We start from the raw sequence: 16,685 nt of genomic DNA on the forward strand, positions 1-16,685 counted from the left end.
ACCTCTGAGCTGGGAGCCCTGATTGGCTGAGGGGCCTGAGGCGACAGATTCCGGAAAGGGAAAGAGCAGCCAACATGGCGGCGGAGCGCGGCGCGGGCCAGCAACAGTCGCAGGAAATGATGGAGGGTGAGCGGCCCCACAGGGCGGCGACCGAAGGGCCCGGCGGGCGGGGGCGGGGTTGGCAGCCCGTGCCAGTCATGCCCGGGAGAAACGGGGCGGCCCGGGCCCAGCCCCGCGCGCCCCGTGACATCTGCCAGCCGGCAGGGCGGGGGTGGCCCCGGACAGCCGGACGCGGACCCCGGTGCTGAGGCGGCAGTGGCCGGGAGGGCGCGGGCGGCCGGGGCGACGGGGGCCGCAGGGCCGGGGCGAGCGGCGGGAGGGCCGGGCTTGTGGGTGAGGACTGAGGGCGCGGCGGTCCCGCAGCCCCCTGTACCCGCCCCAGCTGCTGGGATCCTCGCACCGAATCCCTGAGCTTGACCCGCGAGACAGGTCTCCAGGCAGCTGACCGGGATACGAGGCGCGGGCTCGCTGGGACCCGCCCGAGGCAGCTCATTGGTGGACGCGGCAGGGGTGGAGAAGGGTCCTCTGGAAAGCGAACCGGTTGAGGGGAACGGCTGACCCCAGCAGAGAGTTGAGTGATAGAATCGACAGGTTCCAGTTTTCAAAGCTATAATAGATCCAGAAGACTAATTTCAACTCTTTGGCTTTGTTGAAAACAAATCTGCACGCGTGTTATGTGTGTATATAATTACATGCACACCTAGCCCCAGGGGAGAGCCAGTCGTGTCTTTGAGCGCTCATTGTACTTTTGGCTCTGCTGGTTTCCTGAGGGCTCCCGAAGAGAAGCCGGGGTCTCCAGTGTCAAGTGCTAGGGAAGGGGTGGAAGAGGCGGCCCCATGTTTGGGAGTGATGGCTGCAGCAGCCAGAGCCAGCTACCTGCTGCACCTCGAAGGATGTACCAGTCAGCCAGGCTGGAGACCGGGGTTGGGGGTCGGGGGGGCGGGAAAGAGCAAAGGCCGCCTCCGCTGAAGGAAAGCATGCACAGGCATAGGGCTGTGAGGGAGTGTGACCTGTCGGAGTGACCAGGAGTGACAGGGGTACTGGAGGAGAGTGTGGCGGGTGAGGCACGCAGGGCACGTGGTGGAGGGCCTGGGTGGAGGGGAGGAGCTCGGGAAGGTCTTGGATCTGGAGACCTTTGGGTCTTTCTGAGCAGGGAAGCACCTCTTCTTAGCCGCCTTCTTCCCGCCCTCCCACCTCTCCCACTTCCTCTTCAGCCGTCTCTTTGTCTTGGTAAATGGCAAATGGGAGGAAACCTAGGCAATTCCTTCTCTCTGGCTGCCACCCATTCGACAAATCAGCAAGCTCTGCTGCCCCCACTTCCCTAGTATCTCCCAGTATTTGCTACCTCTCCTGTTCCCCCTGCCAATACCTTGAGCCAGGCCACTGTCCCCAGTGCCCCACGGTCACCTGGTATGCTGATCTGCTATCCCATATTTCACTTTGGCTGCCCTTCATGAGCTAAGCCCCTGCCACCCTGGGCTCAGCTGCACCAGACCATTGCCCAGTAGACTTGCTGTCCCTTAGCCTGGACCACAGAGAGGCTGTGCCTAGTGACGGCTAATTTATTACACGTCTTCATGCATGTCACACACATGCTTTTGTGCCTGACAGCGACGCTGATATGTGGGTACTGTACTGCACCTTCTACTTGTGAGGAGACTGAGGCTTCGAAAAGGAAGTAACAGGTCAAAGCTGTGTCTGTCGGGGTAAGGTGCACACTCAGGAAGAGTCACGGGCATTCTAGGCATTTGGGGAGTCAAAGATCAGATTTGGATTCTGGGATCAGATCAGAGTCTCTGGAGAATAGATTTAAACAGACAGACAAGCCACTGAGAGACCAGTTAGGAGGCCAGGCAGGAGCCAAGACCACAGGTAGTGAGTAGCTGATCTAAGTTGCCAGTAAATCGCAGGAAGAAGGAATGGGTGTGGTGGTGTTAGACATGAATTCATCAGGACTTGGCCAACAGCCTTTGCTGGTGCTGCTTTACTAATCCCAGTGGAAGACTCGGAGTTGAAGCAGCGTCCCTCCCCACGGAACACACCCCTCTGTAGATGAGCTGTGGTCAGAGAAGAGAGAATCCTTGCCCTGTGACTGATGACACCACGCAGCCTGCGAGTGCTCTAGCTCTTCCAGACAGGCTTCCACAGAGGTTGCAAAAAAATTGAGAAAAAGGAAAATTATCTGACAGTCTTGCCAAAAGATTTTTTACCAGTCAGCTACATTTAACTGGGCTCCCCAGGTGATGCTAGTCGTAAAGAACCCTGCCTGCCAATGTAGGAGACATAAGAGACATGGGTTTGATCCCTGGGTTGTGAAGATTCCCCTGGAGGAGGGCATGGCAACCGACTCCAGTATTCTTGCCTGGAGAATCCCACGGACAGAGGAGCCTGGTGGGCTACGGTCCGACGACTGAGGCGACTCGGCACTCACCGAGTACAGGACTGCGCTGGGTTGACCGTGCCGTGGTGTTAAGACCATGACTCGTGTGGGGCGTGGAGCACTGCTGGCTGTCTTCTCCTTTTCTAGAGCGCCCCACTGCCCACAGTCTGATTTGAGTTAGTCTTGATTTCTTTCAGAACGTGGGCCTGTGAACTGGGCTGGTTTTCTTGGCCAAATGGATAGTGGAGCCTGGATGAAGGTATGTGGCGGGAGGGTCACACGGTCCCCTCTGTGTGGATATCCAGGCCAAGAGGGCGCGGACAGGAGGTGCTTCTCTGTGTGTTACCATTAGCACGTTCAGCCACAAGCCACCCAGGCCTTCCAGATACCTGGCGTTCTTCACGAGTTCCTTGAGAGCAGGAGTAGTGTGCTCCTCACCTTTGTAACCCGCGGCCTCCCTGGTCTACCCTCTTCCCAAAGCCCAGTCCTCCCCTCCTCTGGGTGGTGCCTCACATGGTGCCAGGACACACGTGGAAAGTACTCAAATGTTTGTTGACCTGAATTCAACAAAAGTTCTTGAATGAAGTCTTTCTGACTTCCAGCTGGATGTCAGTCTGTTATATGTTCCTCACTGAGTTCCCTAACGTGAATATGCGTTCTTATGGGTGTGTGTGGGTTCAGTTGACAGGCGGGTTGAATCAGAAGAGTCGGGCGACGAAGAAGGGAAGAAGCAGAACAGCGGGATGGTGGCGGACCTCAGCGCGCACAGCCTAAAGGATGGAGAGGAGCGGGGAGACGAGGACCCAGAAGGTACCGGCCGAGAGGAGGGCCTGAGACCCACTCAGCGGCAGGACACGAGCTCTGCTGTGCTCAGCCTGGGGACGGGGGAGGGATGCCACCTGGCACGGACCCTGCCCACTCTGGAGGCCCACAGGGCCCAGTGGGCGAGGGCTTGGAGCAGGGCCCCCTCTGAGGCGCTCGCTGAGTCAGCTCCATACGTAGGGCACTTGCAGGCAAGATGGATGGTTTCCTAATTTCACGGAAGGCAAATACAGCCACTGGTGATACTGGATGAGTGTGTCCTCTGGAACAGAACCAGGAAATCATGTATCACCCCCATGTTCAGAAAGCGAGACTGAAGTGAAATAAGCATTGCGTGCCTTCCTCTCCTGCCTCGGCCACATGGACTAACTTTATCTCAGAGAGGTCGTTTCTGAATCCCGCTCCACCATGCTTGTCAGCCTGAGGATCAGCTTCTAAATTGTCTTCTTAGTGATTAAAAACAGCAAAATGAATTTAGAGTTGAAAAAAGTGTTCTCTGCCTGTAATGGTGGTTTTTCACCCCTGAACCATGATCGAAACCTTTGTTCTTTGTTTGCTTAGAAAATCAGTTTCCACTGAGAGAAGTGAGGGAAACCATACACACAGAAGGATGTCCAAAATATATTAGGTGGAAAAAGCAGATTTTTTTTACAAACAATGTGCATGTTAAAATCCTATCTTTGTTTTTTAAATATTGATAATAGCATATAGTTTTGCCTACTTGAGAGAGAAAACATGTCCAGTGATTGCGGCGGGGGATCTCTAAGCAGCAGGTTGAGAGGGCCTTGTGCATTCTGCATTTTCTCGGTTTGTCTCCATCGTGGGGGTTTTAAGGCATCAATACTCGTGCATTCCTCTTACGGTGATAAAAGCAAAACTAGTCTTTAAAGTAACATCATGCTCTGTGCCAGCTCACATGCTTGGTAACTATGGCAACCTAATTTCAAGGCAAAAGGCAACTACCACAGAAGTACCACTCACGTTATTTAGGAACTTCAGAGGCAGCGTTCTGGAAGCCATGTGGGTGGAGAAGCGCGTGGGAGGGATGGGTGACAGCTCTCCCTGGGGCTGAGTCACGGGAGGCCGGGGCGAGCGCCTGACGGCACGTCCTGCCACCCAGCGTGCTGGCGCGGGCGCTCCCGGCACGGAAGCGGGTCCCACCCGGGCTCCTGCCTCCAGGAACCTGGCTAGCAGTCCTCCAGGGAGGCGCGCCTGCCTAAGTCCTCAGAGGCCCGGGGCCTGCTCCTTCCTGTGCTTGTTTAGGTCTTTAGGTTCCAGTAAACAGATTCATACCTGTCAGCTGCTACCTTTCCCTTATTTTCTGTAAGTTAATGTTTTAACACTTGAAACATAGGTGAGAGGTTCAGGAAGGTGGCTGGTAGCGTCTGTCTCAAAGGTGAAGCGGGCGTGTTGAACGCCGCCCTGCGCTGCGTGCCCCTTGTGACCGGGATCCTGGTTTGGGCCCCACGTGGCCGCCCTGCCTTTGCTGAGCCGTGTCTTTCTGCGGCTCTGAGTCGATGTTGTCGGCCGTGCCGTCTTCTGAAGAGGGTCATTTTGGGCAGTCTCTTGGTTTTGCTCAGCTCCTTTTATTTAATTCTTGGATTTGTTGACATTCCATAAAGCTATGGCTGATCTAGAGTAAGTGGCATGTTTTGTTTTTTAACTAGCCATTGATTCCATAAAGCTATGGCTGACCTAGAGTAAATGGCATGTTTTCTTTTTTAACTAGCCATTGTTGACAGTTATGGAAAAGCCGGTACAATGAATTTAGCCAGTATAGGGCCAGGAAGTCTCTCAGGCTGCTCCCAAGTTGGGCGTGCCTCTCCGGGGCCTCCAGTCCAGCGTGTGAGCTGCCCGTCCTGGGGAGGCGCCGGGGGTATGAGGCCAGGATGTGGGCAGTGTTGCTGTAGGGAAGACGCAGAGGCAGGAGGCCGCTGAGCAGTGGCGGTAACCGTCGTCCCTGGGGCACAGGCCAGACAGCAGGCACGCCCACCAAGGACCAGGCGCTCTGCACACAGGCGACCCAGTTTCTTCAGCAGCATGTTGTGAGCAAAAGCAGATTGCATGGAAATGCTCTCCGGTTCTGTGCGTGACCTCTTGCAGGTCCTGATGCACCTGGCAGGCTGGGAGAGCAGCTCAGCCTTCTAGTCAGACGTGCTGCGCTTGGTCCGGACCTGCCCTCCTTGGCCCCTCCGGGGCCCTGGAGACTGCTCTCCAGGGTGGACTGGCTCCCAGCCTCCCCGGCTCCTCAGCAAGCGCTGTTTCACTTACTTGGCAAGGCTCTTTGATCCTGCCGGTTGAACTGAGCTTCATTTTGTTTTGCTCTGTGCAGAGAGACGTGTCTGTAGATGCAGGGCCATTTTCCAAAGCAATGAAAGGCACGTCCTAGAACATCTGATGTGCCTGGCATGACCCACATTTAAGTGACCTGATTCATTGCCACAGACCAGAAGGGAAAGACTGGGGGCAGGCTGCCCCAAGGTACCGCTGCAGGCTGCGCTGGAAGGTGGCGGTGGGCAGCTTCCGTGCTGCTGGCTCGGGTCACCTGAGGCTCGGTCACCCCCCGCCCTTCTGCCAACAGCTTCAGACTACATTTCCTTTCTTGGAAAGTTGTAGGACGTGGGTGGGATCTTGGAGGCCTTTGCCAGTAGCTGAGTTCAGGAGACAGAACCTTAAGAGGTGCCGGTTGTCAGGTGTCAGCTCCACCGCGTCATCGCTGCCCTCGGGTGTCGCCTACAGGGTCCTCCTCTGTTGAGCTGGCCCCGCGCTTCAGGCAGCCCGCCTCAGCTGGCCCCCAATGGCCAGGCACGTGCTCCTGGAGACCAGAGCTCTGAATGGGCTTTTTCTTCTTCCTTTTCCAGAAGGACAAGAGCTGCCTGTGGATATGGAGACCATTAGCCTGGACAGAGACGCAGAGGTAACGCTGCCTGCTCAGCCACCCCAGGGGCCTGGTGGCGGAGTGCTCTGCCATCAGGGTGTCTTTTACGAAGGTGCCAGATTAGTAGGTGGTTTCCCTGGAAGGTCCAGTAGTCGGGGCCTCCCTTGGTTGCTCAGAGTCCTTGTGTTCTCACTGTTTTTAACACCAGTGCTTGATCTCATTGTGCTTTACACACCAAGAATTGTGTGGCAGAGGCAGCGCCTTGACTGCTGCTACACGCGTCAGATGATTGCACCGTCCTGGGGCCATGAGGAGCCGCAGGCGAGGGCGGGGCAGCCCCCAGGGGTGACGAGGGGCGCGTGGGCGAGAGCAGGCTTCTCGCGCCGCTAGTTCGGAGGGTCGGTCTCACATCAGACCGCTGCCTGTCACGGCACGGCTGTGCCCGCGTCAGCTGTCCCCACGGCTCCGGAAGGCACTGTTCCCCAAGCCCCGCCGCCTCCCAGCCTCCTCGTGGCTCCAAGCCCGGGGAGCGCGTCTCCAGGTGCTTGTCTGCAGCTGAACTAGGTTTTGTTTCTGTTTCAGGATGTTGATTTGAATCACTATCGCATTGGAAAAATTGAAGGATTTGAGGTGCTGAAGAAAGTGAAGGTGAGAGGAGCTCGTCCTTGCATGGGAGGGGCCCATGTGACCCTGCAGAGTGCATCCCCCCGCAGGATGTGGATAAACCGGAACAGATCAGTTCTGCGCAGTGACCGTGCTCAGGAAGGTGCCGCACTGCACCGGGAGCGTCCCTCGGGCACCTTTGACCCTGAGCCCTGCAGGGTGATAGGTTGGATGCTCGGCTGGCTGGCTCTCCCCAGGTTCACGCGGTGGCTCAGATCAGCGGTGCCTCCATCAGAGCCTGCCTGCAGCCACGTGCAGCCCAGACTGCGCGTGCTTAACTCACTACAGTTCAGTCTGGTTTTCAAAACTGAGCCACCGAGAGTTCTCTCTGCTGCAAAACAGCACCCCTCCCCTTGCCCAGGGCCTCCCTCACCAAGTAAGAACGCTCATCAGGGCCTCCCTCCATCCCCGTGGGTGTCTGCCCGTCCTGTCCAGGTCAGCACCTTTCTAGAAAACAGGAGGAAAACCCCGTGTGCGGAGGCCAAGTCCAGGGACAGTGGGCCCTCCTGCAGGCCTCCCCGTCGCCTGTGCCAGCTGCCCTTTTTCTGTCCCCCAGACGCTCTGCCTCCGGCAGAATTTGATCAAGTGCATTGAGAACCTAGAGGGGCTGCAGAGCCTCCGAGAGCTGGACCTTTACGACAACCAGATCCGGAGGATCGAGAACCTGGACGCGCTGACAGAGCTGGAGTGAGTTGTGAGGCTGCAGGGGGCCCGGCAGCCACCCCCAAACCAGTCCCGCAGCCCGAACCTGGGCCTGGGGAGCCCCCGGGGGCACCGGCTTGCCCACAGTCCCAGCCCACACGTGAAGCCTTTGACTGGAGATGTCAGGCTGAGCTCCTTGGGGAGAAGACGGTTTCTGTCCTCAGCCCTGTGCTGGGAGCCGGGGCAGCAGGCTTCGGGGGCCCTATGGGCTGCCCGCTCCACCACGTTCCCCGGGCGGGCTGCTGCCTCTAAGCCCGCTACATCCTGAGCTCGGTGTGGCCTATGCTTGTTAATAAATGCTTTGCCTGTTCCCAGGGTTTTAGATATTTCTTTTAATCTACTGAGAAACATTGAAGGAATTGATAAGTTGACACGACTGAAGAAGCTCTTCTTGGTCAACAACAAGATCAACAAAATAGAGAACATAAGCAGCTTGCACCAACTGCAGATGCTGGAGCTGGGGTCCAACCGGATACGGGTGGGTGTGGGCACAGGGCGCGGCCTGGAGCTGTGTCTCACGAGACCGCGTGCTCGCTGGGGGTCGGTGTTAGTGAAAGCATGGCCCTTTCTTCTGCACACAGCACTCTGTTGCTCCTCATTCGAGTCACAGTGTAACTCTTAGCTGACCCTCCCATTGCACTCTGCCGGACAGGAGCCCCCAGCGCTTTGCTTTTCAACATGCCGCTGGGTGTGTTTTTAGACGCACCTCTTGGCACAGAGGGGCCCGTGCACAGCAGGGTGACGGGCCCCGACTCCGGGCCGTGGTGGGGTGGGCACAGCCTGGTGCATGGTTGGCCCACACACCCCTGCTGAGTGGCTGAGGGCGGGGTTTCTGAGCCCTTCCTCCACCTCCATGCCAGAAATGCCCCTCCAGCTTTTGGAAGCTTCTAGCACACTGGTCAGCTCAGGCTGGCCCTTGTGAGCTAGACAGGACGCAACCAAGCAGAGTGGTTGCGGCACGGGCTTCTTGTGCCGTTGGTGGCGGTGCGGCTGAGAGCAGCAAAGCAGCGCGTGTGAGACTGGGCGTGGCCCGGGCATCAGCGTGTGCGCAGCGTCCCGTTGCGGGGCGGGGGGGGGGGGGGGGGGGCCGCGTCACTGCCCTGCCCTGGTGTCCTTGTCCTCCCGGACCAGCCCTGGCCCGTTCTGTGAGGACTGAACAAGAGGCTCGCTCTGCACTCAGAGGCCCCACTGCAGCCCCTGCTGGAAAAGCTCAGCTAGCCTGCTGTGGGAGAGTGGTGTCCCCGGGAGGCGGGGACCTGAGGCCTGCCAGGGGGCGCTCACTAGCGCAGCTGCCCACAGGGCACTGGGGAGCACGGGGCAGAGCGGGGAGGGGCAGAGCACCCCCAGGAGCCTGGAGGCGTCCCAGGCCCGGGGCTCCCGCAGCTGTCACCCGCAGGACACCACCGCGTCTTGTTCTCAGGTTGCACTCTGAAGTGAGGTTGCCTAGGGGGGATCCCAGAGTGGGTAATTCCTGCTTGACATCGCGCGCAGCTTCGTCGGCTCGCCCGAGGGGGCGGGCCCTTTCCCCTCCCCAGTGACTGCTGCCTTGTCCTGATTTTCACAGGCGATTGAAAATATCGACACGTTAACCAACCTGGAGAGTTTGTTTTTGGGGAAAAACAAGATCACTAAGCTTCAGAATCTTGACGCACTCACCAACCTGACCGTCCTCAGCATGCAGGTACGGACCGCCCAGCCTCCCGCCCCGCGCGCCCCTGGGGCAGGGCTCTGCTCGTCCACTGTCTCCACGCTGGGCAGCACTTGGCTTCACTGTCAGTGAGAAATGGAGACATCACACTTCACAGATCTGCAACACCCGTGACAGGCATGGACCTGAGGTTTCCTTCCTTAACACACCACGTATCTTCTCCTAACGAAAGTCCAGGCGGTTTTTAGCCAGGGCAGCTCATCTTTCCACAGCTCACGCTGTGCTGGGCTCCATGGTGGGAGTGACACCCCCGTCCCGTCCCGTCCCGTCCGTGCTCGGGGGCGTGCCACCTGGGCATGGTTGGGCAGTGCCCACGTAGGGTGGGCAGTGCCTGCGTGGCTGCGGCCCGGCTCCTTTCGTCAGGAGCAGGTGCGTGGTGGTGGGCCTGGGGGCATCAGTGGCAGGCCATGGGGACAGGACCCCCAGGACCACCCATGCCTCTCGGAAAGCAGGTGTCGTTCAAATCCGTGTGAGAAGCGGGCGCTGTGCTCTAACTCGAGTTACGATGGATGCCAAAAGAAATGAGAACCAAATGATTTTAAATATTCTGATTTTGACATTTTTGAGTTAATTATTTGAGGTAGACCTTTCTCAAGTAGAATTTGAAAAGTGAGTTTTGTGCATCAAAGCCTTTGGCCGCGTGCACGAGTTTGGCCCAGGACGGCGGACGCAGGGCCCTAGTCTGCCTCCCTCTGGGCCAGGCCCCTGCAGGCACTGTGGGCGGCGCCCAGTTCTCAGGAGCCCTGTGTCCGCCGCCCTGCTCCCAGAAGCGCCCGGTCTCACGCCATTCCAACTCTCCCTGCAGAGCAACCGGCTGACCAAGATCGAGGGCCTGCAGAGCCTGGTGAACCTCCGGGAGCTCTATCTCAGCCACAACGGCATCGAGGTCATCGAGGGCCTGGACAACAATGTAAGAGCTGAGCTGTATCGCGGGGTGGGCCCTGGGAAGATGTCTGAAAAGTAAACCCTAGGGACTTCTCTGTTGGTCCAGTGGTTAAGTCTTCGAGCTTCCAGTGCAGGGGACACGGGTTCCGTCCCTGGTGAGGGAACTAAGATCCTATGTGCAGCGTGGCATGGCCAACAGTAATTAAAACAGAAACCCTAGCTGCTCCTGGGTGTCCCTGTGCCGTGGAGGACTCTTAGTTGTCAGCCGCTGCCCTCTCTTCCTGCCCCTGGCCACCGGCTTCCTGGCCCCACCCCCAGCTGAGAGCCCAGATCCTGCACCTTCCTCGCTCCCTCCTCCCCCTCCCCCCTTCTCCCCCTCCCTCCCCACCAGCCCTGCCCACCCAGCACAGGACAGCCTTAGAAGCACTGGGCAGGGGGGACAGCCCTGGCCCTGAGCCTGCAGGAAGTCCCTGCCCTCCTCAGCTGCCACAGGCCAGCCTGCTTTCCCCCAGCACAGTATTCAAGACAAATAAAATGCTTGAACTCACTCCATTTCACTGGGTGTTTTTTCCTGTTTTAATTGCCAGCAGGTGTAACCTAGTCGGTCGCCTGGTAAGCACTGTTTCAATCTTCGTAAGGGCTTCTTTGGCCCTGGGCCTCAACATCAGTGAGGTTTTAGGGGAAACCCACTTTCTGGATTTTGTTTCACCAACATTTACAGAATTCTGGAAGAGGTGGTGAATTCGCCTCCAGTGGGTGTGGCACCTCCCCTGCCTTTCACTTGGATGTTTGCAGAGCTGGCGTGTGACCTGGGTGCACGCCCGGGCGGCGCAGGATGGGAGGTCGAGGCCAGGCTCTGAGAGGTGGGGCTGGGCAGGGACCCCTCCCCACGCCAGTCCCCGCCGCCAGCTGGAGGGTCTGCGCGGGAGAGGGCGTGGCCCCCGGGAGCAGCAGAACGCCAGGCCGGCAGGACGGGGCGGGAACTTGGGAGGTGTCCCGGAGGTGTGCTGCACGGCCCGGCCCGGCCCGGTACTGGACCCCATGTGGGCCTCTGCAGCAAAACAGGACAAAGAATTGTGGCTTTAAAGCAATTGTATTTTTGTAACGTCCTCCTAATCAAATGGAACAGGCTTTATCCAACTAGAGAGCAAAAGTTGTCCTGTATTTTCCTCTGAGCTGCATCTCTTAACTTCCCTGGAGTTTACTCTTGTGGTACGAGGCCAGCGGTCAGTGATCTTTCTCCCAAACGGAGAACGCCTGCTCCCCCGGCGCCGGGGCCGCCCTGCTCGGGCTTCTCCGGGTGCTGGGCCTTGCCGCAGCTCTGCCCGGGGAGACTGTGGTTGCAGACGCTGCACTCTCTGGGGCGCTTGCTCTCCCTGCCCCACCTTACCCCCATCCTTCTCCTTACCTTTTTTTAAGTAATTAGTACTGGTTTGCTTTTGAATGAGGTTTCAAAACACTGTCCAGCTCCCCAGAAAATCTCAAGGTAGCATCAAGCACGGGATGGGGTCCTTGTGTGGAGGTTTGGGCCTGTTCTGACCGCTGGGCGCCCCCGCCCTGGTCTCTGCACGGGGGCTGCCACGGGGTCACGGCCTCCACATGCCATAGAGGCTGCAGCCCGGCCAGTTCCCTGCGCACGCGCTCCCCACGCCACCCAGCCCCTGAAGCAGGCACAGCGGGCCTAGCCGGGCCCCACCCCACCATCCCCGCGCCGCCTCCTGCGCGGTTCTCCCGAGTCCCTGTCTGCCCAAAGCCCCTGTAGCCCGCGGGCAGGTGCCTGCCGGCCTGCTGCAGTCAGTGGCCATCTGAGCAGCAGTCGGCAGAAGCAGCCCCTGCCCGTGTCAGCGCCCAGATGGGCTGCTTGAGCGCTCTTCTCTGCGCCAGAAGCAGAGTCCCTTCCAGAAGGGATGGCGCGGGGCCTGGCCCTTCCCTGCCCTCGCCATGCCTTGGGTCCTCTGCCCTAAGTGAAGAGGGACTGTTTCAGGATCGCTTGGGGTTGAATGTCTCCTAGGGACAGGCACTAGATAAACGCTGCTACACCTCCTGCCCCGCAGGGCCCACCCCAGGGGCCCGGGCAGCCTCCCAGCGCCCAGGCCTCTTCTGCTTTGGCAGGTGTTACCTGCCCCTTCTGGCCCGGGCATCTCACTGGGGTCCTTTGGACCAGGATGTGGGAGTCTGGGTCGTGGAGTCCGATGGCACTGGTTTCAGACCCCAGGGACAAGCGCAGTGAGGCAGTGGAGAGGATTCGGTGTAAACTGGGCAGGAGCTGCAGGAGGGCGCAGGGCCATGCCCCCCACCCCTACCCGCCAACACCCCCTTTCCTGTGAGGGCAGAGGGCAGCTCGCCTCGCGCTGTAAGCCCAGCGCCCAGCGCGGTGTGCATGGCCACAGAGTCGCAGCAGAAATGAGGTAATGCAGGAAAATTTTATCTCCTTGTTCTAGAACAAACTCACGATGTTGGACATTGCGTCAAATAGAATCAAAAAGATTGAGAATGTCAGCCACCTAACAGAGCTGCAGGAATTCTGGGTAAGTGCAACGCATGTGCGCTTGCTGGCGCTCAGCTGAGCGGGTCCCGGTGCCTGGAGTGTGTCTGCTGTGGCTCTAGGGGCTGGGCCAGGGACCGAGGGCTCGGGGGGCCGCAGACGCAGTCCCCACGCTGCGTGTGGCCTTCCAGCAACAGCGTCACCAGCGAGCTGGGTAAAGTCACGGCAGTCAGGCCCTGCCCCAGCCCAGAGGCAGAGCAGTCGATGGCCAGGCGCGTGAGAACCTGGGAAGCCGTGATCCGTGTGGGTTAGTCCCAGGATCGCCGTGTGGCTGGAGGGCTTCCAGACGCAGCCCTCGGGCCGTGCTTCCAGCTCAGATAGCCCAGAACCACGGGAGGAAGTATGGATGGGCCTCTGTGGTTGGTCACCTTGGAACGTGCCTCGTGTTGGTCTCATGGCGATGGGGGTGGTTCCTGGAGCCCACTGATGAGAAACGAGGCAAAAGAAGCGGGCGTTGCAGGTCCACCCCCAGCTGAGATCCTCAGGGTCAAGGTTCCACGTGCGTGCCCCAAGCGTGACTCCTACAGGGAGTGCCATGTGTAAAGCAGCGTCGCCAGAGATCTGTGCTGTGTCCACGGCCTGCCCCTTGCTTGGCCAGCCATTCTGCCAGCCCTCTGGCGTCCTGGGTGTTCTCTGCTCCCCGTCTCAGAAGTGCCCCGGGCTTCCCTGTGAGCACGCCGCTGCCCCCTAGTGACGGCACAGGGCACGACGCCAGGGCCGGCCTCCGAAGTCCGGCGTGAAGCGAGCCGTGGGAGCTGCGGTTTGGTGTGCAGCCCAGCCCTGCAGGAGGGTGTGGCCGGGGATCGGCAGAGGATCCGAGCAGAGAGATTCGGTCTGAAGAGGCAGGGAGCCACACAGCCAGAGCAGGAGCCCAGAGCCGGGGTCCTGACGGGCTGCTCCAGCACCGGGGCACGCGGCACACAACATGCGCCCACCCCTCACCCCAGCCCAGCCAGGTGCCGGCCCTCGTGCCCCTGCGATCCTCCCGGGAGCCTGTGCTGGCCTGAGTGACAGAGGCCCCAGGAGGCAGGATGCCCCCACGATGGGGTCGTAAGCAGACTGGCTGTGTCTGGGGGGCTCGCGTGCTCTCCGACCCCCAGCTTTCTATGAAGTAGCAGACTCCTAGTCTGATGCCAGCAGCCTACAAGTGATTTTGTTGCGTCAGAAAAATAGCTTGAGGATTCTCCCACATCTGGGTTTTGTTTCAAGCGTTGCTGAATTGGAGGGGAAGTGAATGTGAATTTTGTATGTAAATGTCAACCACTGGAATAGACTCTGGAGACCGTGTGCCTGGAGCGCCATCCCGGCTGTGTCTGCAGCAGGACCCCAGCGTGGGTTCAGGCAGGACGCTCACGTGTGAGCCCAGGCTCACCCACCAGGAGTTGGCAGAGTCCTCGGGGTCACCAGCGTGCCCACGCGACCACACGTACCCAGGAGAGAGACGGCCACAGGCCGCCGTCCCCGTGTGCTCTGCCTGCGAGGGGTGCTGGTCAGGACGTTGGGGGGACCTCCACTGTGTGTCCACGTAACGCAGCGGTCAAGTGTGGAACGGCTGGAGAACAAGCTCGCGGCCGCAGGGAGCAGCCCGCTGCATCTGGGTGCGGGCCCTGCTGCACGACCAGCAGCCAGCTTGCTTTAAAGGTCACTTCCTGTGACAGGAAAAACCGAGAAGGAGGCAGGAGGCAGTCTAGATCGGAAGGAACTAAAGTGGTGCTTCCGGGAGGTTCTTTGAGAAGACGAGCGCATCGGGAGCTCACTCCCCACGCCTTGCTCCTTCACACCTCGGCTGGGAAGATCTCAGGAGAGACATACAGACCACCGCCCCCCACCCACCCCGCCGCGTGACCCTTCCAGATGTTCTAGACTTTTTGTGGAGACAATACAGGTGAATGGTTTTGAGTTTCATTTTGAACACATACAAAGACGCATCTGGGAGTTCCCTTGTCTAAGGCGAGGGAACACACTTGGCGCTGAGCAAAACCCCTAGGTCCACTCTCCTAAATCCTGGGGAAAGCGCTGGAGGCTGGCCGTGCTCGGAACACCCGAACTGATGAGGCCCGGGGCTTGTGAACGCAGTAACTGCCGGGACAGCGGAGTCAGCACACCTGTGACGGCTCACGGGGGGAGCATGTGGCGTGCACGTCTGGCTCAGATGACTGGAGGGGAGAGGAGGCGCGGGCGAGTCACGGACACCACCAGCAGCGACACGGGAAAGGGGTCGGAGTAGATCCGGCTGCCACGCCCTCCGCTCTGAAGGAGAGACAGGGCTCAGTTTGTTCCATGAAGGTGTCTTTTCACTTCTGTGGACGTTATTGACACTCACGTGATACAGACTTGCCTTAAGAACACACCTCGCAGCACTCCCCCGTTATCGCCGTATTTTGTAGCAGAAACACAGAAGCCATGTTTTTTAAGGAAGAAAATACAAAAAATGCTTATAAATAGATTGTGTGTTTTGCCAAAAGAAAGGTAGAAGGTGCTGCTTAAAACACAAAACAAACACTAAAGACCAACTGGAGAGCAGAGCCGTCCGTCCAGTCTGGAAGGTGTGGGGCAGTAAGACTGTGGGCGCCAGGGGCCCCCGGACCACAGCAGGAGCCAGACAGCCGTGCTTACCAAGGGGCACGTGTTGAAGGCGTGCACCCCGTGCTCATGCGGCCCCTGTTGGCTGGCCGGCTGTAGCCCCAGCCCCTGGGCCACAGCCTCCTCCTGCCCTGACTGCACGTGGTGGAGCCCGGAGGACGGTGATGGACGGGCGGGGCGGGGCGCTGGTCACGGCTCCTCCAGGAGCAGCCCTTGTCCCTTTGCGGTAGAGGCACCGCGCCCCCTGGGAGCAGGCCTCGGGGCCTCCACAGCCTCCGAGTTTGGAAACCTGGGTGTCCCAGGGCGGCTGGCACACGAGGCCCACGGGGAGTTCCGTGAACACGGGCTTCCTTAAGCAGGCGAGTCTGAGAAACCCTCTCTGCCTGGGGCAGGGGCGGGCACTGTGTGGCGGCTCCTTCGTCCCTCTACCGGACATGGACTTAGCGCGTCCGCCAGGTTCCTCCCGCGGGACGCAGCCCGGCCAGCGCACGCCCGGGGGACGGCCGGCCTATCTTCTGCATGGGGCGGGGTGAGGGCCGTGGGGTCCTGAGGCATCTCTTGACGCGTGCCTGTCCCCCCAGATGAACGACAACCTCCTGGACTGCTGGAGTGACCTGGACGAGCTGAAGGGCGCCAGGAGCCTGGAGACGGTGTACCTGGAGCGGAACCCCCTGCAGCGGGACCCGCAGTACCGGCGGAAGATCATGCTGGCCCTGCCCAGCGTGCGGCAGATCGACGCCACCTTCGTCAGGTTCTGAGGCCCGCTCCTGCAGAGCCTCCCGGCCACGGTTCTAGCCCGCCCGCCGCTCCTGCAGCGTCACTGTATCGGCAGTCACAAACCCAGAGGCAATAAAAAGGCGCTGAGTGAAGCTGCGTGTGCCGGGCCGTCCCCGCCGACCAGGTGTGGCCCCCCCGCGCTCCGTGTCCTCCCCTCAGAGGGCGCTCAGAGCCCCCCCGAGGGTGAAGCAGTGAGTCTGGGAGGGTGTCCAGGGGCCCTCGGGCCTTTCTGCCCACAATTCTGCAGTCTCTTGGGCCAGTAGATGCCCTTTGTAAACTGTATGTATTAGCAATAAACTGCAGGCAGAGGGCGTCTCAGCCCCGTGTGCCGCAGCCCCCAGTGCCCTTGGAGGGCGGGGGGCCCCATCGGTCCCCGCAGCCCTCAGGCCGGAGGAGCAGCCTCTGCACGCGGTGTGGGACCGCTGGCGGGTCTGAGCCCACCAGGTCTCCACAGGACTGTGTCCAGAGAGCTGCCCTCGTTGCCACGCTTACGTTGCCCCTTCTTACCCCATCAGTGTGTTTTTCTGTATAAACTCACACCCACAGTCACCCTGAGTGTGACAAGGACCTTGTCATCTCGCGGGGCCTCAGACTTGCCCTTCTGCAGCCTAAGAACCAAACCACGCGGTCCCCGGGGCTCCTCCTGCTTCCGAGGCTCGAGCTGAGCGGCCAGTGTGGGCCC

At 59.6% G+C, this 16,685-nt stretch overlaps 1 protein-coding gene across 3 annotated transcripts; it reads left to right on the plus strand.

Moving 5' to 3' along the window:
• The first annotated feature begins 57 nt into the window (after window positions 1–57).
• Window positions 58–16,095, plus strand: PPP1R7 (protein phosphatase 1 regulatory subunit 7). 3 transcript variants are annotated; one of them, XM_005205038.5, is made up of 11 exons: window positions 63–126; window positions 2,638–2,699; window positions 3,122–3,250; window positions 6,124–6,179; window positions 6,723–6,788; window positions 7,360–7,490; window positions 7,821–7,983; window positions 9,070–9,186; window positions 10,019–10,123; window positions 12,540–12,626; window positions 15,808–16,095. In XM_005205038.5, the coding sequence occupies exons 3-11, from the start codon at window positions 3,184–3,186 to the stop codon at window positions 15,982–15,984; spliced, it is 969 nt and encodes a 322-aa protein (XP_005205095.1). In that variant the 5' UTR covers window positions 63–126; window positions 2,638–2,699; window positions 3,122–3,183; the 3' UTR covers window positions 15,985–16,095. The 3 variants fall into 3 exon arrangements, with proteins under 3 accessions (NP_001029410.1, XP_005205095.1, XP_059738434.1); NM_001034238.2 differs by lacking the exon at window positions 2,638–2,699 and having other exon boundaries at window positions 58–126; XM_059882451.1 differs by lacking the exons at window positions 2,638–2,699; window positions 3,122–3,250.
• The last annotated feature ends 590 nt before the right edge of the window (window positions 16,096–16,685 follow it).

This window comes from Bos taurus, chromosome 3 (genome assembly GCF_002263795.3).
Source record: "Bos taurus isolate L1 Dominette 01449 registration number 42190680 breed Hereford chromosome 3, ARS-UCD2.0, whole genome shotgun sequence".
Classification (NCBI taxonomy): Eukaryota; Metazoa; Chordata; class Mammalia; order Artiodactyla; family Bovidae; genus Bos; species Bos taurus.

Excerpts from the sequence above, each read along its gene's own strand:
- PPP1R7 (NM_001034238.2), top strand. The coding sequence starts at position 75 with ATGGCGGCGGAGCGCGGCGCGGGCCAGCAACAGTCGCAGGAAATGATG. Across the intron at positions 9,187-10,018 it reads TGACCGTCCTCAGCATGCAG|AGCAACCGGCTGACCAAGAT; the intron begins GTACGGACCGCC and ends CTCTCCCTGCAG. Across the intron at positions 12,627-15,807 it reads CAGAGCTGCAGGAATTCTGG|ATGAACGACAACCTCCTGGA; the intron begins GTAAGTGCAACG and ends CTGTCCCCCCAG.